This window comes from Pinus tabuliformis, chromosome Q (genome assembly GCF_031772625.1).
Source record: "Pinus tabuliformis cultivar Carrire ecotype Pingquan chromosome Q, CPIR1, whole genome shotgun sequence".
Lineage (NCBI taxonomy): Eukaryota > Viridiplantae > Streptophyta > Pinopsida > Pinales > Pinaceae > Pinus > Pinus tabuliformis.
Genome location: NC_142296.1, coordinates 324,750,553 through 324,776,762, shown reverse-complemented (window position 1 = coordinate 324,776,762; position 26,210 = coordinate 324,750,553). Strand labels below are relative to the sequence as shown.

Genomic DNA, 26,210 nt, shown 5'->3' with positions numbered 1-26,210 from the left:
AGTGTTTGCTTGACATTGCTCCTTCCATTGACACAACACCTTGAGCGGGTACACGGAGTGAGTTTTCCTATTGGCTCAAACCCTAGGTGTGAAGCTTCTGGAGAAAAACCCCAACTTCCTTCACCAAGGTCACACTATGCTTTCTCATGCCATATGGTGTTATCAGGGCAAGTGGTTTTGCCAAGTCTTGTGAGGCTACCAGAGGTGCCCTCTTGCTGTTTGGGTTGCTGCTCTGACTCAATGTGTGTGTACATGAGAATTTGATTGTTGGGGCCTTTGGATTAGTGAAATGAACCTCCCAGGCGCACTACTTAGTCCATTAATCATGTTGTTCAATATGAGCGAATTTTGGGTAGCAATAGTAGTGAATGAGAAAATCAGACCCAAGTGTTGTAGTTGAATAATCATCAACACAACATGCTCCACAGGTAACATCCCCAAGTACAAAGCGTTCATCCACATGCGTGAATGCCTCTAAAATATCGCAAATCGTGAGGGAGTACATAAGGGAGCCCTCTGGAAATCGCAATGCTACATGCTTGGCTTCAAATTGCTTAATCCTCCAAATACATTTCGATATTTCCAAATTGTAGTTGGGAGGTAAAATTACCATAGCAGCGTTGAGCATAGGTTCATTTAAAATTGAGTTTGGTACTTGTTGCATACCAAATTTCTGTGGTGATTGAGGTTTATCCGATTGTGATATTAAAGTTGATGCTACCGTCTGGATGAAGAATCTCCTATGGTTCCATCTCTAACTTCATTTTGCATCTAACCAAATTGTTTGATCCACAAAAGAGGATCGTTGAATCAAATACAGAATTTGCAAATGAAGAGACTTGCAAACATAAATCTCTTAGGATTCGAACACCATACAAGAAACTACACTTGGTTGCCATCATTAATTTTCTGCCTTGCATTGTCATGGTGACCACTAGACTACCCAGTTCACCATGTTAGCTTGCACCCCTTTATACAGTGGGTCCGTTGAAAAGGAGGTCACATTGGCTGCAAAAAAGAAGTCGCACCAACCCTTAGCTGCTTCGGGAGCGATTTTGCGACCTGGCGACTTGGGAGAGGTCGTAGAGTCGCATTGAGGGAAGTTGCACTTTCTGGTAGCATGCTTGAATGCCACTTAGCGACTTCAGTAGATGTTGGACTCACCAAGGGTCGCAAGGTCGCGTACATCCAGGTTGCATCTTTCTGGAATTTGTTCGAGGCTCCGAAATTGCGATTTTGCGACTTGGAGAGGTCGCATGGTCGCAAAGTTTCATCTGTGAGCATCATCCCATGCGACTTTGCGACTTGTCCAGCTACTGTGATGGTCAAGTCATAGTTTCAATCTGCCATGGCGGCACAATTATCAGAGCGTGATGCATTCCTTTGCTGGCCCTTTGTCCTTCACGCATCTTCGTGTGGCTGATAGTCAATAGTGGTCATAAACATCTAGTGTTTTCGCTCCAACATTTCCAGCATGCACGTTCTGTTGACACCCAAATATACGCAATCACATGACACCTTTGAGCCAAAAACAATGCGCCTCTATCATTTGATACCATACGTTGAGTGTGGCCTCTCTCAGACTTTAGCTTCTTTTCCAGATGGTTGAAACCATGCAACGTTTGGGGTTCCCGTACGTCGCATGGGATCAGGCTTTGCTTGTCCAATCCAAAAAAATGGTTATAAATCTGCTCCTTCGACCAGGCAACTCTGCCCACTTTCTGGTTGGCTCTCAACATGAAAGGAGTGTCGCAGGCATAGGCTAGTGTTGCTCCATCACTGGCTTTCTATGATATGAAACCATTCTAATGCAACCCCTGCATTATTACATGCGTTGATGGCAAAAAACAACATAACATGCTACCCGTAAAAATGCCTCACTCTCCGTGCTTGGATTCTCGATGTCTGGTATAATGTGATCCTTTATTACCATATCCATGATAACTCTGTTCAAATCCTGGTGTGACCTGTATCAATCCAGCGTCGATCCTTCCTATTGCCTTTTATGCCATGTGCGTAGTCTATGTGGGGGGTTGGTCAATGCGATGGCATCACACTAGCTTTAGGAGGCCCCTCAATAAAAATGATGTCCTGAGGACATGACTGCTTTATGCTAGCGTTAATAATAGCCTGTGTGCTTTTACGAGGTTCATGTGAAACAATTTAAACATCCCTCACCCCTTCATCTAAGTGATGTCGCAGCAAGGCATTAATCTAACATAAGCATTGTCTCGTTTGATATGCATCCAAGCTACCTTCCTTCGATTTCCTGAAATAAAACAATGAAATGAGACCAATTAGTTTACTGAAAGGATTTACACATGTATATGATTTGTATGTGGAAGCGTGGAACTCAAACAAATAATGTGAATGATCCACTAAGGAAAATGCATCACGAGTATTCCCAAATAAGGTGTTATAAGTCACGTGGTTGAGCAAATCACGCTTTAATTTGGAGATCAATCTAAACATGGACGCTTTAATGGGACCGGTAACTGCAAGTGGCTTTTCTATTATGTGTTTCCCATGGTGATGATGCAGTTATAGTGTAAAATCTTAGAAGCATTTCCGAGTATGCATTTTGTAGGTAATTGGCCATGCTGACATAGGGTTCTAAAGATGCATGAGAGGGGGGAAGTAGTTTCATAAACCCCAGTGTGATCGAAAGATGCTCTGGCAGCAATGCAAGATGTCTTTGTTCTATCACGATGCACATGGTCAAGAAACAAGGTTAACAATGAGTCCCTTCCCACCTTGGTGCTGTTATAGGAATGAGGCTCAATAATGCCAAGATGATGTTATGATGCTCGGTCAGTGCCAACAGATGTTTGTGGCAATGCAGCTAGAGGATAAGATGAAGTTAGACAAGGTCGTGGATTTATTCGATCATCCAGGGTTTCAGGTGTGCAAGATGGGGATGACAATACACAAACCTAAATACATTTGGAAGGGACGAGGATGATGGTGAGGTCGTGCCATCAACAAAATGTATTCCCATAAACCCTAGTGAGTGAGGATTATTTCAGAGCAAGGTTGGGCCTTCAATCACATGCCCCTAGGGTTACAAAGATGCTAAGGGAAAGTAATGATTCTCACAAACCCTAATGCACATGCTGAGGTGAAGGATCGGCCAAGAACCTGGGGAAAATGTTCTGAAATGACTCTCACCATGATGCCATGTGATGCCAATGAGAATGCACCCCTAGAGGCATGCGAATTTGGTAACAACAGGGAGGGGATCACTCTTTTGACAATCTAGGGTTTCTCCCAAACCCTAATATTGTCACTCTTAAGGGAAGCCAACTTGAATGCATGCTTGTTCAAATATAGGACATCTACTGATCACGATGCATATCATGCGAAGATGAGATTCAAAATCATGAGAGACTCTTAACGCATCAATGAAGCCATTAACCTTCGAAACCTTAATGCAATCCTAAGGCTTGTGTCTGAGAAAAAACATGATTTGCGAATGCAATGTATGAAACATTAGTGGGCGCACCAAAGGGGTTGGATACGCAAGGTCGTGGGGAGACCAACTGGTTGAACGCCTTATCGAAACCCTAGTAGGTTGGGGCGAGTGGTGGGGTACCCAAAATTTTGAATATGCCCAAAATTTGGGTTGTGTTGTAGCGGCTACAACATAACCATTCAGAGCATACTTTGTCTTGAAGGCAGTCTTCCAACCAACTTCTTGGCGAAAAGTGTAACTAGGCTCGGTCTTCATAATGACATGTGTAATTATGATGTTATGATATTGATGTAAAGAAGAAAATAAAATTATTTTTGTAATGCTTGTCTCATGGGTTTCATGAGCAAGGAATTTTATTTTTATTTAATGTTCCCATTGTGAGCCTTTAGGGTTAGTCATCAAGTCATAAGTTCATTGAGTCAATGTCAAAGTTTGAAGACCCTTATTGGGCATGTTACATATGTAAATGAGTCATTAAGAAACACTCCAAGACCAAGCTCAAGCACCTCCTTCAAGTTGGCTTAAAGATATCTCTAGAAAGGCATGTCAACCTTGGCTCTAGGAGATGTCCGCTTAATTGATGGGTAGATCACTATAAATAAGGCAACTCAACTTTCATTTGGGGAACACATTTTTGGGTCAAGGCAATCTGAGTGAGAAAGGTGCAAAGAAGATCGATCAAAGGGTCAATAGAAGCCTTATATCCAAGCGAAGGAGAGATCTCAAGATCAAAGGGAAAATCAAAGAAATTGTAGGTTTGTTTTGGGCAAAGTCTGTGACACATGCGAGGAAGGGTTAGGGCATACACATATTGCAGGGAAGCCGAATTGCAAAACTTCGAGAATCCGAGTTAAGGCAAGAAACTTACCTATGCTTCATGCTAAGTTAACATAGAGATCCCCTCTAGTTAAGTGAAGAAATAAAGGACATAATTTACCCTAAATATTTCACACGTGCAAGAAGAATACTCCATTGCAGAAGGCCGAAGATTATAGTCAAGAAGGCCGAAAAGTTCAAATCTATGTTGGAGAAGTGAAGGCCAAACAACGAAGAAGAAATTGTCGTTGAATCATCAAAGGATCAACTTTGACTTGAAGTAAGTTGACTTGGTCTTGGAGAGGTTGTTGAGTCAAGGGTCTTGGTCTTGGTATTCGTTAATTGAAGTCTCTATAAGAAGAAGAATTCGTTTTGGTTTTCCTCTCAAGTTGGAGAGGTTTGGCCCTGGATGATTGCCTACATTCTGTGTCTCTTGTCTCTTTATTGTTTATGCAGGTCGTTGTTTGATGAAGAAGAACACAATAATAATCTAAAAAGTAAAAATCATTCACAAAAATTCATTGTAGAGAAATCACCTAATCTTGATGCCCTATATTTCTCAACATGGTATTAGAGCTAAGGTGACAAAGTCAAGGTAGGGCATCTTATCAAGGGACACGTAAGGATCAAAACTCAAGAAAGACATGAAAGCAATCTAAGAAGATCATCTTTGGAGTCAAAAATCTACAAAGAAGTATCAAAACCCTAGATCAAAGAAGTCTACACCAGCGAGTCTTGGGATCCTCAAGTTATCATCAAAAGACCTCTAAGGCCCTCCTCAAGTTGAAGAGATCTACAAATCAAAGTCACTTGAAGATTATTCATCCAAGAGAAGCAAGATCAGGAATGTTGTCATCAAAAGGAAATCTTCCTCTCATTGAAGCAAGGTCCTTACCATTGAAGAAGATCATCCAAGAAGCATCAAGAAGTCATCATCAACAAGGACATCACCATCAAAGGATTTAAAGTGATATTCCTCTTTGTAATGTCAAGGATCATTCTTGAAGAGAACTATATTCGTCAAGGAGAAGCTCTCTATTAACTATATAATCATCAAAGTTCAAGGAGGCATCAAGTGGAAGAAGCATCTTCTCAAGTAAGTATATTTATGTCTGAATCTGTCAAAATGTCTTTTTGCAAGGAAAGAAACAAATTGGTTGGGGCTTCAAACTATCTTGCATGGACGAAGATGACATATCTGAATCACATTGAAAATGAGGTTACGGATCATGTCAAAGGATCTATCACCAAACCAGCGAAAGAAGATGCTCAAGCACTTGCAAAGTTTATGAATGGGGAAGTGAGGGCTCAAAGGATTCTCATAGAATCCATCAAGGATCCCCTCATTCCATATGTGTCTAAACTCGACACCTCAAAAGAAATATATAACAAATTGTTAGAGTTGTTTTCTGTAAGCACTGCAGGAGAAGTTATCTCTCTAAGGCAAGAACAATACAAGCTAAGGATATCGAAAGAAGAAGGAATAGCCTCATACTTTATGAGGATATCTGAAATAAGGGATCAACTTCAGGTAAAATTTTAAGCATGGAAGTTTATCTTATAGTTTATAAACCTTGGCGAATATTACTAGTCCCTAATATACAAATTGTAAAACTTTTGGTGATATTTTTGTAGAATTATTTAGATTTCCAATGATTTTATATTAGTCGATATAATATTTTGGCGATTTTAAGGTAAAATAATGGTGTACTATAAACGTTTGGTGAATCATTTTAGAAAAAAATGGATATTGGCGAATTTTATTTTGGGAAAAAGCATGGAAAATTAGCCCACCTGCGAATATTAGCCCCTAAAAATTTCCTTGATCAACTTCAAGATCTGGGAGAAGTAATGTTTGACAAGGAGATGACCACCATAGTAGTAAATGCACTACCAGAGGAATGGGGTAACTTTACTTCAAACATTTATGGGAAGAAAAAAGCTACTCCATTTTAGGATATATGGTCTCTATGCAAAAGTGAATAAACTAGGCTGAAGACTATAATGGATGTGGGATCCAGTGAGCAAAATCAAGCATATGCTACTATGGCAAAGAGGAGGAAAGTTTGGGAAATTTGGTCCTCAAAAAAAGAAGAGGAACATGGCTAAAATTCAATGCTATGGATGTCAAGAATATGGGCATTACAAAAGAGATTGTCCTAAGCTCAAGAAGGAAAATAACAAAAGAGGTAGAGAAGAAGCGCATATCATTGAAGAAGTGGAGGAAGTTGAAAAGAAGAAGTTCAAGAAAGAGGAAGTAAGAGATGACTTCTATGATTGAGATACTTCCTCACCTAATTCTTTTCAAGTTCTTGTTTTCAAGTTTTTTGTTGTAAGATATGGTTATCATGAACCACTAAGGAAAAATGGTAGGATGCATCATGGCATCATTAAAACATTAAAAGCAAAAGCTCGTGACCATAGAGAAACATGAAAGATGGCTGAAATAGTAGTCTATGGAAGTCACCGATGGAAGGATGTAGCTCTTGGTAACCTCATTAGAAGCAAAAGTCATCTAGTACCAAGCTCATCATACATCAGCCAAAAGGAAACATCTGTTGGATGAGGATACTCAAGATCCTCTATTGGAATCTTCATCGGAAGGTTTGCCAATCAAAAGAAAGCAGGGGTTTCATCAAGAATTCCAACTTGTGGGAATTCATGGGATGATGGTATGATGGAAAAAGAGGTGAAGTGGATCAAGGGATTGAAGTTCTTGCAATCAAGGAAGTTGCTAAAACAAGTCTAAGATGACCTAAAGAAAAAAATGAGGTATGTATGCTTGTATTCGATATTGTAGAGTCATGTCATATGGTTGCAGGTAACATGGATAAATGTTCTATCTCAAGAGCATGATCAAAAGAAAGGATCTCCTCCTTTGAAACGATGAAGGAAGGCATGACTCACACATTGTCTAGATGAAATCAACATAATATGTCATATGAAATATGAGGAGGTTGACATCACAAAATTGGAGGAACTATCATTGGAAGCTCTTAAAAGAAAAATGTATGAAGAAAGAAGGAAATAGATCATGAAATATGCAACTATGGAAAAGGCAATCAACATCTGAGGACTGAGAGATTTGACTAGGACATCTCCATGAAAGATATGAAGACTTTGACGAAGTCTGGAAAAGAAAGAGACCCTTGACAATATATATCTTTTGGAGATGTGTCAATGTGTATGCAGGATGCTGATGCGAACTAGAAGATGTCATGATGAAAGACCATCACAAAGGTAATTTTAATTTAATGTTCATTCCTTATTTTTGAATGATATTTGGATGGGCTTATGCAGCGCTGCCAAGGGAAGAACTATGGATATCTTTCACCACTGATGACCATGTAGTAGGATGAAAGATCCTTAAGGAAACATGGCATGAAAAAGGCAACATGGCATGAAGGAAGGCCAGATATGAACTGATGGATCACTTTCCGATGAGAAGAATAAAGACATGATTGACTCATGATGAAAGTGATGAATGGTCTATGCCCTACGAAGAAGTCCAGCAAATTATAGACTCCTTGACAAAGAAGAAAATTCATGACATCAAAGGAAGGAGTTCTACAAGCAACTGGTTGTCCCATAATCTCCACCTAAATAGATGTTGGAAGCAAGTCCCTGGTCAAGAGGGAGCTTGGTCAAGTCCCTATTTAAGAGGGAGCTTGGGTACATTCCTTTATGGAATGGGTTGGTCATCCTTGGTTAAGAGGGAGTGACAGTTGTGGTTCTCTATCTCATGTGTCATGCACTAGACCAGGACTAACAACCGTAAGTCTTAGTGAAGGCCATGAGGAGAGAGATAGACACATCATTCTTGTCTTCACTTGGGAAGACAAAATGGAGGATTGGGTAAACATTTGGCATCCGATACTCTTTGAGGATGAGTTAGGGCATCCAAGATAAGAGTAGTCGTAGAGGATCGATATTCTTTGAGGATTGGGAATCCAAGATAAGAATAGTCCTGATGGAACACACCCTGAGAACCTGGTGTGGTATGTTCTGAGAGAGACAATGATGAGGGTGTCTATACATCATTGGTCTCGCTAGCATTGAGCTCTGATCTTGTGGAGAGATAGAGTTGTTAGTCAAGGCCTTGCTATGTGACAATGCTGGTTGATATGATGCTATACAAATGGGTTACCAATCTGACTCTTCTTATGAGAATTCTTCAGATTGAGAATATCCAAGTACCTTGTATGGATTATGAATACCTCCCTAGTTAAGAGGGAGTGTTGAAAAGTGTAACTAGGTTCGGTCTTCATAATGACATGTGTAATTATGATTTTATGTAATTGATGTAAAGAAGAAAATAAAATTATTTTTGTAATGCTTGTCTCATGGGTTTCATGAGCAAGGAATTTTGTTTTTAGTTGAGGCTCCCATTGTGAGCTTTTAGGATTAGTCATCAAGTCATAGAATTCATTGAGTCAATGTCAAAGTTTGAAGACCCTTATTGGGCATGTTACATATGTAAATGAGTCATTAAGAAACCCTCCAAGACCAAGCTCAAGCACCACCTTCAAGTCGGCTTAAAGATATCTCTAGAAAGGCATGTTAGCCTTGGCTCTAGGAGATGTCGGCTTAATTGATGGGCAAATCACTATAAATAAGGCAGCTCAACTTTCATTTGGGGAACACATTTTTCAGTCAAGGCAATCCGAGTGATAAAGGTGCGAATAAGTTTGATCAAAGGGTCAATAGAAGCCTTATATCCAAGCGAAGGAGAGAGATCAAGATCGAAGGGAAAATCGAAGAAATTGCAGGTCTGTTTTGGGCAAAGTCTGTCACACATGCGCGGAAGGGTTAGGGCATACACATATTGCAGGGAAGCTGAATTGCAGAACTTCGAGAATCCGAGTTAAGGCAAGAGACTTATCTATACTTCATGCCAAGTTAACATAGAGATCCTCTCTAGTTAAGTGAAGAAATAAAGGACAAATTTACCCTAAATCTGTCACACATGCGAGAAGAATAGTACACTGCAGAAGGCCAAAGATTACAGTCAAGAAGTCCAAAAAGTTCAGATTTGTGTTGGAGAAGTGAAGGCTAAACATTGAAGAAGAAATTGCAGCTGAAACATGAAAGGATCAACTTTGACTTGAAGTAAGTTGACTTGGTCTTGGAGAGGTTGTTGAGTCAAGGGTCTTGGTCTTGGTATTCGTCAATTGAAGTCTCTATAAGAAGAAGGCCAAAGACTACAGTCAAGAAGTCCGAAAAGTTCAGATTTGTGTTGGAGAAGTGAAGGCTAAACATTGAAGAAGAAATTGCAGCTGAAACATGAAAGGATCAACTTTGACTTGAAGCAAGTGTTGACTTGGTCTTGGAGAGGTTGTTGAATCAAGGGTCTTGGTCTTGGTATTCGTCAGTTGAAGTCTCTATAAGAAGAAGAATTCGTTTGGGTTTTCTTCTCAAGTTGGAGAGGTTTTGGCCCTGGCTGATCGCCTACCATCTGTGTCTCTTGTCTCTTTATTGTTTATGCATTGGTAGTTGTTAGATGAAGAAGAACACAATAATAATCTAAAGAAGTAAAAAGCGTTCACAAGCGGTTATCATTATAGAGAAATCACCTAATCTTGATGCCCTATATTTCTCAACACTTCTTCCCTGATCTAGAGTTGATTGTATCCATATTTTAGACGTAGCTTGGGAAAGTACCTTTCATGCTATAGTTGATCCAACAAGTTACTGTTCTAGGGCAAAGGGCACTGATTCTTAGGAATGATCTTGTTCAGAGCTTTGTAGTTGATGCTCATTCCTAATGTTCTATCCTTTGGTATGAAAATAACCAAGGAACCACATGGTGATGTACTTGGTCTCATGATTCCTTGCTTCAACAACTCTTTGCAAGTCTGATATGGATTGCCTATACAAGTTCTATGTTTGGTAAAGGAGAATCTGGTACTAACTGTACCTTATGCTCCAGTTCCGTTTCAGGTGGCATACCTTTTGAAACCTTGAACACTTCTCTATACACCTACTAAACCTATCCCAGTTGATTCTTTTGTTCTCTCTGTTATCACTCCAAAATTTCTTCAAAGTTGTCAGAAAAAGAAATAATAGAGGTAACCACAAACCACTTTTGGAGATCAGGACCTAGCCTTCCTAATCTCAGAGAGGGCTCTCTCTTTATGTTTTAACTTTGTTTTAGTTAATTGATTTTAGGCTAGTTATGATTATGCTTGGGTTTTGATTTGAATTTGGGTGGTGGGATCACTTACTTAGATGAAAAGGGTTGCCTTTTACCATTGGGCTATGGGGTCAAATGTCAGACAAACAAGACTGGATTAAGTTCTAAAAACAATGTCTAGAGGGCAAGATAGAGGAGTTACTATAGATCTCAAAGGCTTGAAGGTGAAATGGTTTCCAATCGGATCTAGGGAGCAATTAAGGGTTCCCTAGGCCGGATCATGAAGAAAAGTGAAAGAGGTCAATTGGGATGGGAGAGAAATTAAGGGTTCTCAAATCCAGGTATCAGAGGAAAACATATAAATGACTAACTGTGCAAAACAGAGTGTACTTAAACCAGTGTTGTTAAAATCGCGATTTTTTCGCAAAACCGATTTTATCGCGATTTTTATCCATAAAAATCGGCCATTTTTTTGATCGCGAGTTTTTCAAAAAATCGCGATTTTTTCGAAAAAATCGCAGGGCACGGGGGCAGCGGGCGTTTTATATGGAAATTCGATTTTTTTTTTATTTCATTGAGCAGTCCGCGCGGAGGAGGAGGAGAAGAAGTGAGGGAGAGGAGCTGAAGGGTTGCCGTCGGATTTGGGAGCGAATCCAAGCGTTTTTAGGAGGAATCCAAACCAAGATCACCAATTTGTCCATAAACCAGGTATGTAGATTAATTTTTTTTTGTTTTGCTTCTATAAAAACTTTGTTTTTCATTGTTTTTAAAGAATTTTTGGAAATTTTTCATTGATTTGGGATGGGTTATTTGTTATGACTATGAGAACCAATTTTTTATTTTTATTTTCTCATTTTTTTTAAACATTGTTTATTTTTTTTGAATTTTCATTGTTTTTTGGCATTTGCCATTGGCATTTGGTTGGGTAACTTGGGTTTGGAAATTGGGATTTTGGAAATAATTAACTTGTAATTTTGTAAATGCTAAATTGTAATTTGTATTATGTAATCCTAAATTCTTATTTCCTAATCCTTATTTTTCCATAGGTTTGCAAATTCAAAATTCAAAAACAAACATGCCAAGGAAATTGGATCCTTTCTGGGAATATGGTGACCCTAAAACTCCGAATGATAGACAAAACTTGTATTGCAAGTTGTGTGGAAAGGAGATATTCGGGGGGGTGTACAGGTTGAAGTTCCACCTTGCAAAAATCCCTGGACGTGATGTGGTGCCCTGTCCTAATACAAATGCTGAAATTATCCGAAAAGCCATGAGAGCGTTGGGAGAATTAGAGCACTCTAAAGAGGCCAAAGAAGAACTCAAAAGGCAACTAAAAAGGTCAGCTGAAGGAAGTGGGCCAAGTGGCACTGGTTCTACTGCAGCGTCAGTCAATTCGGTAGCTGCATCATCATTTTTTGTTCCTCGAACCACACCTGGTGCACAACCAACTATTGGTTCAATGATGAAAAGAACTGAAAAAGAACAAGCTGACAAGTTGATGACAAAATTTCTCCTCTGGAGTGATATTCCTTTCAGCATTGTAAGGAATAATCCATTTTTCCAACCTACTGTTGATGCTATTGCCAGTGTTGGCTTGGGGTACAAAATCCCTTCTCTTCATGATTTCAGAGGCCGGCTTCTTCAAGATGAAAAGCGTGACTGCACCCAAAGATTGGAGGATTTTAGGGAATCCTGGGCACAAACAGGATGCACTGTTATGTCAGATGGTTGGACTGACCAAAAGGGGAGAACCCTTATAAACTTCTTGGTTAGTTGTCCCAGGGGGACTATGTTTATCAAATCTATTGATGCAACTCATCAAATCAAAGATGCAAAAAATTTATGTGATTTGCTGGATGTGTTTATTTTGGAGGTGGGTGCAGAAAATGTTGTCCAAGTCATAACGGACAACGCTGCAAATTATGTTGCTGCTGGTAGAATGCTTATGGACAGGCATCCTACTTTATTTTGGACACCTTGTGCTGCCCATTGTATTGATTTGATGTTAGAGGACATAGGGAAAATTCCCTTTGTCAAAGAGACTGTTGACTCATCAAAAAGCATCACAAAATTTATTTACAATCACACATCTGTGCTTAGCTTGATGAGAAAATGCACCAACAACAAAGAGTTGGTGCGCCCCGCCATTACACGGTTTGCGACGAGTTTCATATCTCTTCAATCCCTCTTGAAATCTATGTGGGATTTGAAGAGAATGTTTGTTTCAGAGGAGTGGCGTTCTTCGCCAATGAGCCGCAAACCAGAAGGAGAGGCCGTCTGCAGACTTGTTTCATACCAAGAAGACTTCTGGGCGGGAGTGCAGGAGGTGTGCGCTGTCACTGAACCTTTGGTAAAGGTTCTTCGGTTGGTAGATGGTGAGAAGCCCACAATGGGCTATTTGTATGAAGCCATGGACAGGGCCAAAGAAGCCATTCGGTCCTACTATGATGACAAGGGAGATGATGGGTTCCAGAGACAACTCCTTCTATGGAACGTCATTGATGAGCGATGGAACAACACACTCCATCGTCCCATTCATGCTGCTGGGCTTTTCCTGAACCCTACATTTTCTTATGCATGTGGGTTTGATTTTGATGCTGAGATCATGGATGGATTATTAACCTGTGTCCAGAAGATGGTGAGAACTCCAGAACAACGTATGGAGATCTCTAAACAAATTGAGACGTATAAGATGTCAGGTGGCACATTTGGCTTTGATATGGCTATCTTTGATAGGACGGTCAAAATGCCAGGTATTTTTTAGTTTGTAACTTTGTACTTTGTAACTTTGTTTCAAATTTCATTGTCTCTTCAAATTCCATTTTTTTCTTATGTTTATTTGTAATTTTGTTGTAGCCGCATGGTGGAAGATGTATGGTGGCAGAGTACCCCTTTTGCAAAAGCTTGCCATACGTATCCTCAGCCAAACATGCAGCTCCTCGGGATGTGAGCGCAATTGGAGTGTATTTGAAAAAATACACAACAAGAAGCGCAATAGGTTAACAACTTAACACTTAAACATTTAAAATATTGCAAATTTCCAAATAAATTTTTGAATTCATTAAACAATATTTTTTTTTATAATATTAATTATTAATTATTATTTCATGAACTTTGTACAGGTTGGAGTCCCGTAGACTTAATGACATGGTCTATGTCTACTACAATCTTCGATTGTGGGTGAGGCAACTAGACAAGACACCTGATATGGATGCCATCTCATTGGATGAGATTGACACCACTGCTGAATGGAGGGTTGAGACCGAGAGGCCTCTCATGGATCCCACTGAGGATTGGTTAGTGCAGGATGAGGGGGAGGAGGAGGGGGAGGAGGAGGAGCAGGAGCAGGAGCAGGAGGAGGAGGAGGAGGAGTTGGAGGAGCAGGAGGAGGAGGTGACACCGCCTACCCGGGCTACCACTAGAGGACGTGGTCTCTGTCTACCTACAGTAGCTGCTACTTCTACAGCTACTTCTTCAGCTTCTAGAGCACGTCAGACTCCACTGCCATTTCCACCACCACAGGCACCAGCATCTTCATCTAGGGGGAAAGGGAAAGCAGTGACATTTTCTCGCAAGAGGGGCAGAGGAAATCAATAGGATTAGAGTCTTAGACTTTCATTTTATTGTATATGACATTATGACATGATGAGATACATTATCATATTTTTTGTTGATATTTTGAGGCTGAGTTGGGACTCAGGACTTACTATTCAGGACATGATTCAATGTTATGTGTGATTTTAGCGCTAGAAATGATATTAAACATCTTATATATTAGTTTTTTTATCATATTTATGTGTCAATGTATTTATTTTATGTTGTAGATGGTTTAGATATTAAAAAAATTGAAAAAAAATGAAAAAAAATGAATATTTTTGTGCCAAACGATTTTTTCCCGATTTTTTCCGATTTTTTCCCGATTTTAACGATTTTTTCCGCTTTTTTCCCGGCGCCGATTAAATCCCGATCGCGCTTTTAACAACATTGACTTAAACAAATTCTGATTTAAATTTCCAGTTAATTCATTCAAATTTAGATAACAATTAAGTTTATGAAAAACATAAGAAGGTAACAAAATCAGACAAAGAAGATACTTCACTGCAATAGCTCATCTCATGAATCCTCTAGTGCAATCTTTTTATTATTTTCTCCAGTCTGTTGACTTGAAAATTGGTACAATCACCCTTGGGTTTAAGATAAAAATAACTCTACAAATGTATAGCAATCCACCCCGTATACTTCGAATTATGAAGTATATATACAAAAGAACTTTGCAAAATATCTCAAACTGCATTGAGAACTAATCTAGGAAAATGAAATATCTTCATGCAAGAAGATAGAGACAACTATTGAACTGCTGTTTGCTGTCCCTGTTATTTAGGTTTTGTTGTCTTTTAGTCTCTGATCTTTTGCCCTTTAAGTTGCTTTGCTGTTTGGTTTTCACGCTGGATGTCATATTTACTTATGACCTTTCATCTGCCTCCTTTGTTTGTCTTTCAACTGTATTTCTTTTACCATGAATGCTCTGTCACCCGCTTTTACTTTTACTTATTACAGTAAATCTTACTCACTCTTTCTTGTTTCTGTGTTTTTAGTAAAAAATGATTTTTACTATAAGAATACAAAATTTCGCTTAGAGAATAGTTTGTAAGAATGTTTTGTTGTGCTGGTGAAAATGATTTCATCTGTGTTTTAACCATTATTGTCCCTGTGTAAAGGATTTCTTTTGTACTATGATAATTGTCTTTTTTCCTTCTGAATAAAGCTTTATGAATACATTTTCCTTGCGAATCTTGGAGTAAACAAGTTTTGGAACTAGTATCAAAACTGTTTTATCCAAGCTTCTAGTCTTCTAATTACCTGCAAAATACAACAATTTGTTAATAAATCATAGGTCTGCGAGGAGGTGACTGAAGGCTGTACTGAACTGTGGACAAAGTCTAGAGCGTGTTCGGGAGGTAATTCATGGTGAAATCTGGTCGTAGAGTCTCAGGGTGGCGTAAATGGCAAAGGCAACTTTTTAGTGAAAAACAAGCGAAAAGAGTGAAAACGAGGGTCTTCGGGGTTTTAACGGGTAACGGCTAAAATTGGCGTGGAATTTCATAATATGAACAGTGAGTGGTTTCGGCTTTAGCAGGGAGGCGGTTTTGAAGGCCAATCGCACCGCTTTTGGCCATCGGGCGGTATTTTCTTGAGAGCACGCGAGTTAGCGTGGAGCTGCCACGTAGCCAAAAGGGGCCCGAGCAAAACCACAAATCTTGCGTGCTCTCGAGCCTTTAAAGCTTGGAAAAGAAATGAACGCGATATGGATGCGTGTGATTAGATCTGGGGGTGAAAGATCTAATGGCTATCGCGCGGTAAAGCTGCACGGAGGGCAATCGGATGGAGATTAGCGAGGCTCGGGGGATAATTACACTTAATTTGTAATTATTTAATGAATAAGTGGTGCGGGTTAAAAGTATAATGCGCAGGTTTATGGAGTGGGACCAGGGTTAACTGCGGCGGGGTTTTGTTAACCACACCAAGGGGGTGGGTTAAAAGGTTTTTATATCGGGAATTAGTGAATTTCTGCAGTTAATTTAAATAAAGCGGGAGGGAGACAAAACTTAGGAAATATGGGGTCTTATGGTTTAAAAGGGTTTTGTCGGGAAATGTATGGATGGCGGAGTTAATAAAGTAATGCGGAGGGGGGGGAATTTAAACTTAGGATAAGGGCTTTTATGGGTTTTTTAGGGAAAAAGGAAATTAATAAAAGGGGGATGATTTTCAAAGGGAATGACTAGGGAAAAGGGTTGAAATCAATGAAACAAGGTTAAAATGAGGGGAAAGGGTATTTTTTCAAGGGGAATGGGCTTCACACTAGGGAAAAGGGGTTTTGGGTTAGGAAATGACTTTGGAGGGTAAATTGCTAGGGAAATGTGTGAAACCAAGGGGGAAGGGTCAAAATGAAGGGAAAATGATATTTTCTTAGGAAATGATGGGGTAATGGAGAAATTAGCATGTAGTGGGGGGTGAAATGAAATGAGGGGAAGTTAACCAAATTAGCTTGTGAACATCTTTTCACTTTCAAAATTGCTCATGCACACTAAAACATAGGATCAGTGTTACTTGGGAGCGAGAGTGAAAACGGGTGCGGGAGCGACATTTTCAGAAGCTCCCGGTTTGGGAGCGAATCCCGGAGCGTTTTTTATATATAATATATATTTTTTATATTTTTATATTTTGATACATATATGTCAACAAAAAAATATAGAATTATGAATTAGATATAAAAAACATAAAAGAACACAGATTGAACCATATAACAACAATCATCTAGAAGTTATAATCTTCATCAACCATGTCTACAAGTTAGTAACATAGTATATAACAACAATCATCTAGAAGTTATAATCTTCATCAACCATGTCTACAAGTTAGTAACATAGTAACATACAACATATTGAGTCGTGATTCATCAATCTTAAAGTTTCAAGCTTTCAAAATTCAATATATAACATTTATGATCATTGATCACCAAAGTTGTACTTGTAAGCTAAGTGTAACCATTACAACAAATAATATCTAACATGAAATGAAATGTTATAAAATGAAATGAAACAACTTTCAACTTTCATGAAGCATCATATTCATAATTCATTACTACTGAGTTATAATTGCCAACTTCAAACTTAAATTGTCATATATTGTTTAAAAAATATCATAATAAATATGAAAGAGTCAATAGTTATAAAAACTACTAGAAACTAGAAAAGACAAGTAAATCTATTATCTGTTGCTTATGCTTGGGCCTCTTGCCACAATGAGAAATGTCTAATTTTTTAGTCTTGTTGGAAAATCAGGGTCTTTATCATTAATATCACCCTCTAAGCATTAATATCCAGAGGTATCTTTGTCATTACCTTTGTCTGTATAGGGATCTTTGTCATTAATATCACCCTCTAAGCATTAACATAAGATAGAAAAAGCATACTATGTCAAGTCAAGATTTTGTTTGAGTGATGTGTACATTTTTAGGAAGGTCATGATAGAGGAGTTCGACAACCAATGTCACTAACATCAAGGTACATAGAGGGATTGGTGCTCTTGATTAAATACGAGTTCCATACCCTAATACATGACAAAAGTCAATGGAAACAATGCAATCCTGAAATCTTGAAAAACTGATAACTCTGTTGGATTTTGAATGAAATCTAAAATTCTACTTTTTGCATATGAAACCCAATGAGGTCGCGACTCGGAACCACTCTCAAACATCCTGAGTCATTTCATGGTAATGTTAAAAGTTTAAGTAAAAGGATGAAAATGAAGATTAAAGAGAATGTCATTTTTACTTTAAGAATTTAACATTACCATGAATTGCCTTTCAATACTAGGGCCAAAGACTTGATCATTAAGCTGCCCCACTAAAAACTTATTTGTTTCTTTGAAAAACAATTGCATTTGGAACATCATTGCAAAAAAAAATTTGCAAAAAAGGCAAAACGCTCCCGAAAACGATCCCAAAAAGGCCGGGAGCGATTTTTTTAGGAGCGCGCTCCCGAAAGCGTTCCCTTTTCGGGAGCAATTTCGGGAGCGCGCTCTCGACCCGCTCCCGCCCGGAGCGCGGATTGGGAGCGGGATCGGGGGGGGGGGGGGGGGGGGCGCTCCCCCGCAACTATGCATAGGATTAAGCATGATAAATGTGCTTATGCTTCAATCAACTTTGTACTTCTGCAACCTTTCTTGTACTTACCCTTTACTTACCCTAACATTTTTTCTTCACTTTATTGGGTGCATTTAAGCTAGCAGACCCTTTCTTTCCTTTTTCTTTTGAAAAGTAAACTATCTAATTCTAACCTTATATCCTCCAATGGCTCAGATTAAGCTTACCTAACTATTGATCTGCCAAGATTAAACAGTTTGGCGAGATCTTTATTCTCTATCTATAAACATGAAATTTAAAGCATGAACTAGTCAAAATTAAACAGTTTGACTATCATGGGTTGTGGCATTTATGACAAGCTGCACAAAACTATTATTTTGCATAGTAAAGTAAAAAGTAGTGGCACTTAGAATTGCACACTTTCATAATCTGTTTTTGTTTGGGGTTCATTTTTTTTTGACTTTTTTGATCTTTTCTTATTCTTTTTGTCCTTTGATATTTCTTTTAGAACATACCCTTTTTACATTTTTTAATTTTTAATATGGAAAACATTTTGCAGAAAGCAAAAGTATGTACAATATTACAAGACTGACCATAAACAATTCAAAATTATGATCCCTATTATTATAGGAACCTAACACTGTCATACATCCTTTGAAGGATGCCTTCATATTCCACTGTCTTATGTTTTTTTGGCATTTGCTTCTGTCTCAAGAATACACACTTCTTGCTTGAGTTGATCAATCTCTTGGCTTGGGGGTGCACTCACCAGAGAGATCTTAGAATTCCCCTTGTGTGCATTGAAGATAAAATATTTACCAATCTTTACCATTCATATTGGTTTTTCCTACTCATGAAGCTAGCATCCCTCACACACACGTAGGAATTACCAAACACTACATTGCAGACATTGGCAAACAATACATTGACTTCTTCATTAGTAAAATTTGCAGCAATGTGAAATCTAAGCTTACATTGTCTTGTAAATTTTAATTCTACATCCTTATTCAGCAATCCCAATGAGTATGGATGGGGGTGATTATGCATCTCCAAGCCAATAATACTTACCAAGTCCTGTCCAATGAGGTTAGCCTTGCTCTTTTTGATCTGAATCTTGATATGGAATATCTTCATTATCTCCTTGTCATTGTGTTGAAGGCTACTTAGGGTTACCTCCTTTTCCACCGTTGTGCAAACAATTTTCTTGCCCACATTTGAGCTACTTTCTGTCTTCTTTCCTGTATTCAAACTTAAAAGATTCTTCTTTTGGATTGCTCTGCTTACAGTACTTGGGATTTAGTGGTGGGTGCAGTGTTCAACATTTTTCTTTAGTGTGGCCATCAATATTACAATGGTCACTGTGGCTTTTAGGGTCCTTGCACAAATATGCAGTGGCATTAGCCTTCCTATATTTCCCCTTCTCCTTATTTTTTGTATTGCATGCTCCATGCCGATCTGACTGCCTCGAATCACTTGGCTGCCCCTTTCTCTTGTCAGATTCAATGCACTGTGCAGTGTTGCGGGGGAGCGTCCCCCCCGATCCCGCTCCCAATCCACGCTTCGAGCGGGAGCGACTCGGGAGTGGGTCAGGAGCGCTCGCTCCCGAAAAGGGAGCGATTTCGGGAGCACACTCCCTGCCTTTTTGGGAGCGTTTATCCTTTTTTGCAATTTTTTTTCTTCAGTAATGTTCCAAATGCAATTTTTTTTCAAAGAAACAAATAAGTTTTGAATGGGGCATCTTAATGATCAACCCTATGGCCCTAGTATTGATATGTGATTAATGCTAATGTTAAATTCTTAAAGTAAAAGTCACATTCTCCTTAATCTTCATTTTCATTCTTTTACTTAAATTTTTAACATTACCATGAAATGACTCAAGATGTTTGAGAGTGTTTTCGACCTCATTGGATTTCATATGGAGAAAGTAGAATTTTAGATTTCATTCAGAATCCATCAGACTTATCCATTTTCAGGGTTTCAGGATTGCAATGTTTCCATTGAATTTTGTCATGTATTAGGGTATGGAACTCGTATTTAATCAAGAGCACCAATCCCTCTATGTACCTTGATGTTTGTGACATTGGTTGTCGAACTCCTCTATCATGACCCTCCTAAAACTGTACGCATCACTCAAACAAAATCTTGACTTGACATGCTATGCTTTTTCTATCTTATGTTAATGCTTAGAGGGTGATATTAATGACAAAGATCCCTATACAGATACAGAGGTAATGACAAAGATACCTCTAGATATTAATGCTTAGAGGGTGATATTAATGACAAAGATCTTGATTTTACAACAAGACTAAAAAACTAAACATTTCTCGTGGTGGCAAGAGGCCCGAACATAAGCAATAGATAATAGATTTACTTGTCTTTTCTAGTTTCTAGTAGTTTTTATAACTATTGACTTTTTCATATTTATTATGATATTTTTTTAAACAATATATGACAATTTAAGTTTGAAGTTGGCAATTATAACTCATTAGTAATGAATTATGAATATGATGCTTCATGAAAGTTGAAAGTTGTTTCATTTCATTTTATAACATTTCATTTCATGTTAGATATTATTTGTTGTAATGGTTACACTTAACTTACAAGTACAACTTTGGTGATCAATGATGATAAATGTTATATATTGAATTTTGAAAGCTTGAAACTTTAAGATTGATGAATCACGAGACTCAATATGTTGTATGTTACTATGTTACTAACTTGTGGACGTGGTTGATGAAGATTATAACTTCTAGATGATTGTTGTTATATGGTTCAATCTATGTTTTTTTTTATGTTTTTTATATCTAATTCATAATTCTACATGTTTTTGTTGACATATATGTATCAAAATATAAAAATATAAAAAATATATATATTATATAAAAAATGCTCCGGGATTCGCTCCCAAACCGGGTGTCGCTCCTGCACCTGTTTTCGCTCCCGCTCCCAAGTAATACTGGCACTGTGCCTGCACACAGGGCTTATCTGTTATCGCGGGCTTGAATAACATAACTTGCCTTCTTATGTCATTTGAGGGCCACCTAGGTACTTGATGATAGATGAGCTTGGGCGTAGATTGATTCACAATTAGTAGAATAGGGGTTATCTAGTATCCATGGCCATGAAGTGCTTTCTGTATATGAAGTCATAGTGATGTTACATTCAAGTAATGCTATGAAAGCATCAAGAAGGTTTGATGGGAGGAGGATAGCTGAACAATGCTTAATAATTGAATTGCATGTTTTTTCAAGTACGGTGCTTCATGGTTCATGGTGCAGTTGGAATATTATTTTTTAAATTCTGATGAGTATTTATGATTTTTGTATTTTTAGAGGATAAGCTGAGCCCTGTCTAACTGGACTGTTTGAATTGCTTGTCTTTATATATTGGTTATTTGAATTGCTGTTTCAATGACAATGTGGATGTCCAATTGGGCTTGGTTTGTTCTTCAATTAGCCACTGAAATTTCTGTCAGGATGTGTGAGCTGCAGGTGCTCAAGTAATGATATAATAGGCACTTTAAGACACTTTAAGAGATATGTTCATACTGATCATTACTTGATCCATAATGATCAAAGGACCTTTGATTGTCTGGTGTTTGATATATGAAATTTGAGAGGATGGCATCAGGAACAAATAAACTTTGTGTTTATTGTTTGCATTGGCCACATGTTTTGGATCTGAAGCATAATAAAAGATCATATATTATTTGAAGTCTTGAGGCATTGCTAGTTTTGTAAGGTGATAAAATGATAAATCATTGTTGCAGAAAATTTGTTCAATGTTATTTGAGCAACTCATGAAGGAAATATATTTTATCCTGTTGCATTTTTCAGGTAAGTATAACATTAATTGCAACAGGATTCAAAGGCCAGGATGAAATGGAAGGAAAAGCTGCACAGGTAACACTTTATTTGCAGATTTATATGCTGATAATGTGCCATTAAGTTTGTACTTGAAAATTATTCCTTCTAATTTTATGGCCAAATGGCTAATGTAGGGTACACGGCAGTTTTCATATGGAGATGTGAACTCAGGGGCTTCTCGTGGTTCCTCAGTACCAACTAATGGTGCAACTGTGGAAATACCTGAGTTCTTAAAAAGAAAGGGCCGTTCACGCTATCCAAGAGCTATTTAAGTAGGATATTGATCTTGCCAAGTTTCAATTCATTTTATCCCTCTACTTGCTTGAAATTTGAGCTCCTCCAGGTTTTATTTTTGTTCCATCCTCATTCAGAGGCTTCTTGTTAATTAATTCTTTTCACAACTCATTTGCATAGAATCCTTTCCCTTGATTTCTTGTTTTTTTCTTGCATGGATCTTGGAAGGCCTTGATAATAATGTGATTAAACAGCAAATGAACTAATGCGTCACTTGTTGAGAATTTCACTTGCCTCAGCTTGTAAGATTAGAGGAACCCAGATTGCACCCTTTGGATGGCTTTTAAGGCCTTTAGATGCCATAGTTTTTTAGCCTTTGCAATATGCATGTCGAATGTTGAATAACCATTTAAACAATAATCGACAATCTTCTATACAATGCCATTTTCATCTCTTGCCCTAACATAAATCCAGACAATAGTTTGTAGGTTTTGTCTATAATCTGTTTTTTACATGAGCAGTATTTTTTATGGTACCACTTGGTGTGATGTTGATATCTTAACTTAGAAATGTAACTTCATTAAACCCCTTGAAGTGAATCAATGGTGAGCTCCAGATGATAAATTGTATGCGGTTGGTATGTGTTTTGTGTTTAATTTCATAATTAACATACCTATAATAAATACATGATTAGACATTGAAGGGTGATAACAGTATGCCCCCATTTTTTGTGTTGGATGAACATGTGGGGGAGATTCAGGAGCAATGAATAAGATGAACTTCTATTAATTGTACAGAAAGCTTATTAATGATATGAAACGCTTATAGAAATGTAAAATAAACTTCTTTTAATGATTTGAAAGCCTTGTAGAAATCTACAATCACTACATAGACTTCTTATTAAACAGATGCATCTAACAATGCCATCAAATGGCTAGCATAACAATCCCCAAAATGCTATATAATATATAAAGTACATGCACAACCACATGCAGAGCATGTATAGAAAATGTATAATCCATCTTACTATCACTAAATTTAACATGCATTAGCATCAGTTTGAAGTAGACTCGTTTGAACATTGTTATGTGGTTGTCCATTCTGGCCATTGGAAAAGACACACATATGCGTGAGAAAGATGCTGAGATGGTCAACTTGGATTACAGAGTGACTTATTATAAGTGTCATTTGCAAGAAAACCTGAGAGAGATGGTTTGAAGAGTTTTGAGTTTTAGATTTCTCTTGTCCAAATCAATACCAACCATCAGCTTCCTAGAGACAAAGGATCAATTATCTTTAGATGTCTATTGTGGTACATGATTTAGGGTAGATACTTTTACCTGTTCAGAGTAGAGTTCTTTAACAGCCTTGATACACTACAAGGACTACAGATATGTGGTACTAGTTCAATAGTTGAACAAGGGAACTTGCTCAACAGGGCTTGCACGTAGAGATCTGGTATTTTTCTGATCATCTCATTTTTATTCAAATGAGAGATAGAAAGTGATAGCTTAATTATGAGGAAATCATTCATTTGTCAATCTGAGGTTCGTAAACTTGCAATGCCCAGCTTACTCAGACTAAGCCTCCTCATACCATGGTCCATAAGCATCGCTCTCTAAGTACACAGATAGATAATGTTCTTACAAACGTTCACAAATCATTATTTTGTGCATTTTCTAGGAAATGATGGACATTGCAGGAAAGAATTCCAATAATTCATATTCAGCCAGGAAAAAAATGATCAACTGAACAGTGTAGTAAAGGAAAGGAATAACAGAATATAAATCATCGGTGCAATTAAAGGAACAAGCTACTCTAATAATGTTTGGGGGATGGATGCTTTATGCTGTGCAGGTTCCCATGCTACTCTAATAATGGTTGAGGGTTGGATACTTTATGCTGTGCAGGTGACCAATTTCTACTCAACAGTAGAGTTGTAGACAGAAAAATCTCGTGCAAATTTCTAGCTAGTAATTCATTTTGTCTCTCTCCCACTTTAGAAATCAGAAACGGAAAGATATAAAGGTAGAAGATAGCAGTTATAACAGGACAAGGCATTTCTAAATGTCCACTTAATCTTTAGATGAAGATTTACAACAAAATAATGAATTGATTTCACTCATTACAAAAGTGTGCATAAATATTATAAAACTATGATACCAAAGATCACCAATTGTAATGTCCAATTTCACTTCACATGTGATCAAGATCATTCCACAAATCTGCTGAAATTTCCACTTGTTTGACATATCTGCTGAATTTTCTACTTGTTACCTTCACTTACAAAATTACTGGCAGTATGATTTCCTTCTTATCTCCATTTGAATCAGATCAGTTGTACATCTAGGTAAATAATAAGCACATCCCCTTTGTTCTTCTTGTGTCCAAGTAAGTCATATGCATGCAAATTATGGGCTTTTGCATCCAAACTAATTGTGTTTGTGTCACGCTAAACCAATTTGAGGCCCCATTCATGTCTTCAACAGATTCACACAAAATGAGAACCACCAATTCAATCTTCCTCCATAAAATGCTTCAGAAAAAAAAAAGCCATCCATGGGAATAATAATTGCTCATCAGCTAGGCCTCAAGTGGCTTATTAATTATTGAATAATAGATTAGTCCTCTTGGGTGCCTAAAAGGAATATCAACTTGCTACTCCAGGAGTTTCCATTAGCAGTTTCCTTCTAGCCTTAGAGATTAGGAATGAATTAATGCGTTAATATTCACCTTTCCCTTAGCTTCTAATGTTCACATGTGCTTCATTTATGGGTCTAGAGAGCATACACAAAACGTCTTTTTAATTACTTCTCTCTTTACATTAGTAATTTTGTACAAAAGTTGCTGAAAAAACTCCTTTTTCCTTTGTTAGTTCTGTAAAGCAAATACAAGCATTCAAATAATATTTTTTAATTGCTTCTTTCCTTGCATTTTTTAATTTTTACTTGAGTGGCTTAATGCAGTTCCTTGTCTTTGTTGGCTTTGTGATGCTGATACAATCCCTTTTCCTGCAGGTTGGTCATGAATGGATTTGATTATGTTTCGTTTCATTTCATTTCTTTAGTAAATATATCCAATTGCTTTTAGTGCTTATGGAACTCACAAGACTCCAACGTAAAGAGAATTTTGAAACTCAAGAAGGCCAATGCTCAAGACTTGACGATATGAGGTAGAATGCGAGGTTATTGGTACTACCCCCAAATCTCTCACAATAAAGAACTCCAAACATGATGGGTGGTGGTTTCAACTACTCCACAAAAGGGACTCTTCTTGCATATTAGAAAGTGCGTGGGTGGTTTAGAGGCAGTCCTTCAAACTAAGCTTTTGGAGGATCATGTATAAGCCATATGCCATCTACCTCTTCCAGAATGTTGACTTGGAGTAGAAGAAAAAGCTGCAACCCTTCAAATAAGAAGTGGAGGACAGGATTGTTTAGGAGCGATGGTCAAATGAACCACCAAGTGCTTATTCCAATTAAGCCACATTGAGGAGAATAGCCACATGTATGACTGCATCGTTTCCATTGAGAAGGTAAATGAGTATATGGTTTTGAATTCAATCTAGGAGGGACAATATCATGTGTCATGATTATACCAATGAGTATATGATTTTAAATTCAATCTAGGAGGGGACAATATCATGTGTCATGATTCTTATTTTTGAGATTAGTTGTTCTTCTTATTCATGTATATCATGACCTAGAAATAAGTTATTCCAAGAGGTGAGGTTTAGATGCTCTCTTTCTGAAAATTATGTCCATTTTGTAGTAAAAATACTTGCATTGCATTCAAACTCTTTTAAGGGTTTTGGGGATGGGTGATCTAAAGATGTACACCTTTGTTTGACAATGTTAGGAAAACAATGTTTAGTTTGTAATTATGTTTTAAGTCTTAAAAATAAGACGCCGTGTTAACCATAAGATTTCTATGTGATTTCTCCAGAAGATCTTTGCTTAAATCATGAATCACAAAAGCATCCAATATGAAATAATTGCCAAGTTTATACTATGCCAAATTACACTTTAGAAAGTCTATACTATAA

The 26,210-nt window shown here is 37.8% G+C and overlaps 2 protein-coding genes across 5 annotated transcripts in view; both read left to right on the top strand.

Annotated features, from left to right (window-relative positions):
- Nucleotides 1-25,961, top strand: part of LOC149219487 (cell division protein FtsZ homolog 2-1, chloroplastic-like) — a 161,724-nt gene extending 135,763 nt beyond the window's left edge. For 3 of the 4 annotated variants that reach the window (XM_089384380.1, XM_089384381.1, XM_089384382.1), the window contains exons 8-10: nucleotides 21,903-21,968; nucleotides 22,067-22,204; nucleotides 25,184-25,961. In XM_089384380.1, coding sequence (XP_089240506.1) covers nucleotides 21,903-21,968; nucleotides 22,067-22,204 — 204 coding nt within the window. In that variant the 3' untranslated portion in view covers nucleotides 25,184-25,961. Of the gene's footprint in view, nucleotides 1-21,902; nucleotides 21,969-22,066; nucleotides 22,276-25,183 lie in introns of all 4 variants that reach the window. The other variant, XR_016249242.1, reaches the window with a different exon arrangement.
- On the top strand, nucleotides 12,028-13,729 carry LOC149219488 (uncharacterized). Its single transcript, XM_089382601.1, has 2 exons — nucleotides 12,028-13,419; nucleotides 13,544-13,729. Exon 1 carries the CDS (start codon nucleotides 12,139-12,141, stop codon nucleotides 13,183-13,185), a length of 1,047 nt encoding a protein of 348 aa, XP_089238727.1. The 5' UTR covers nucleotides 12,028-12,138; the 3' UTR covers nucleotides 13,186-13,419; nucleotides 13,544-13,729.
- Nucleotides 25,962-26,210: the final 249 nt, after the last annotated feature.

Bases quoted from the DNA above. Each gene is read 5' to 3' on its own strand.
- LOC149219488 (XM_089382601.1), top strand. From the start codon at position 12,139: ATGTCAGATGGTTGGACTGACCAAAAGGGGAGAACCCTTATAAACTTC.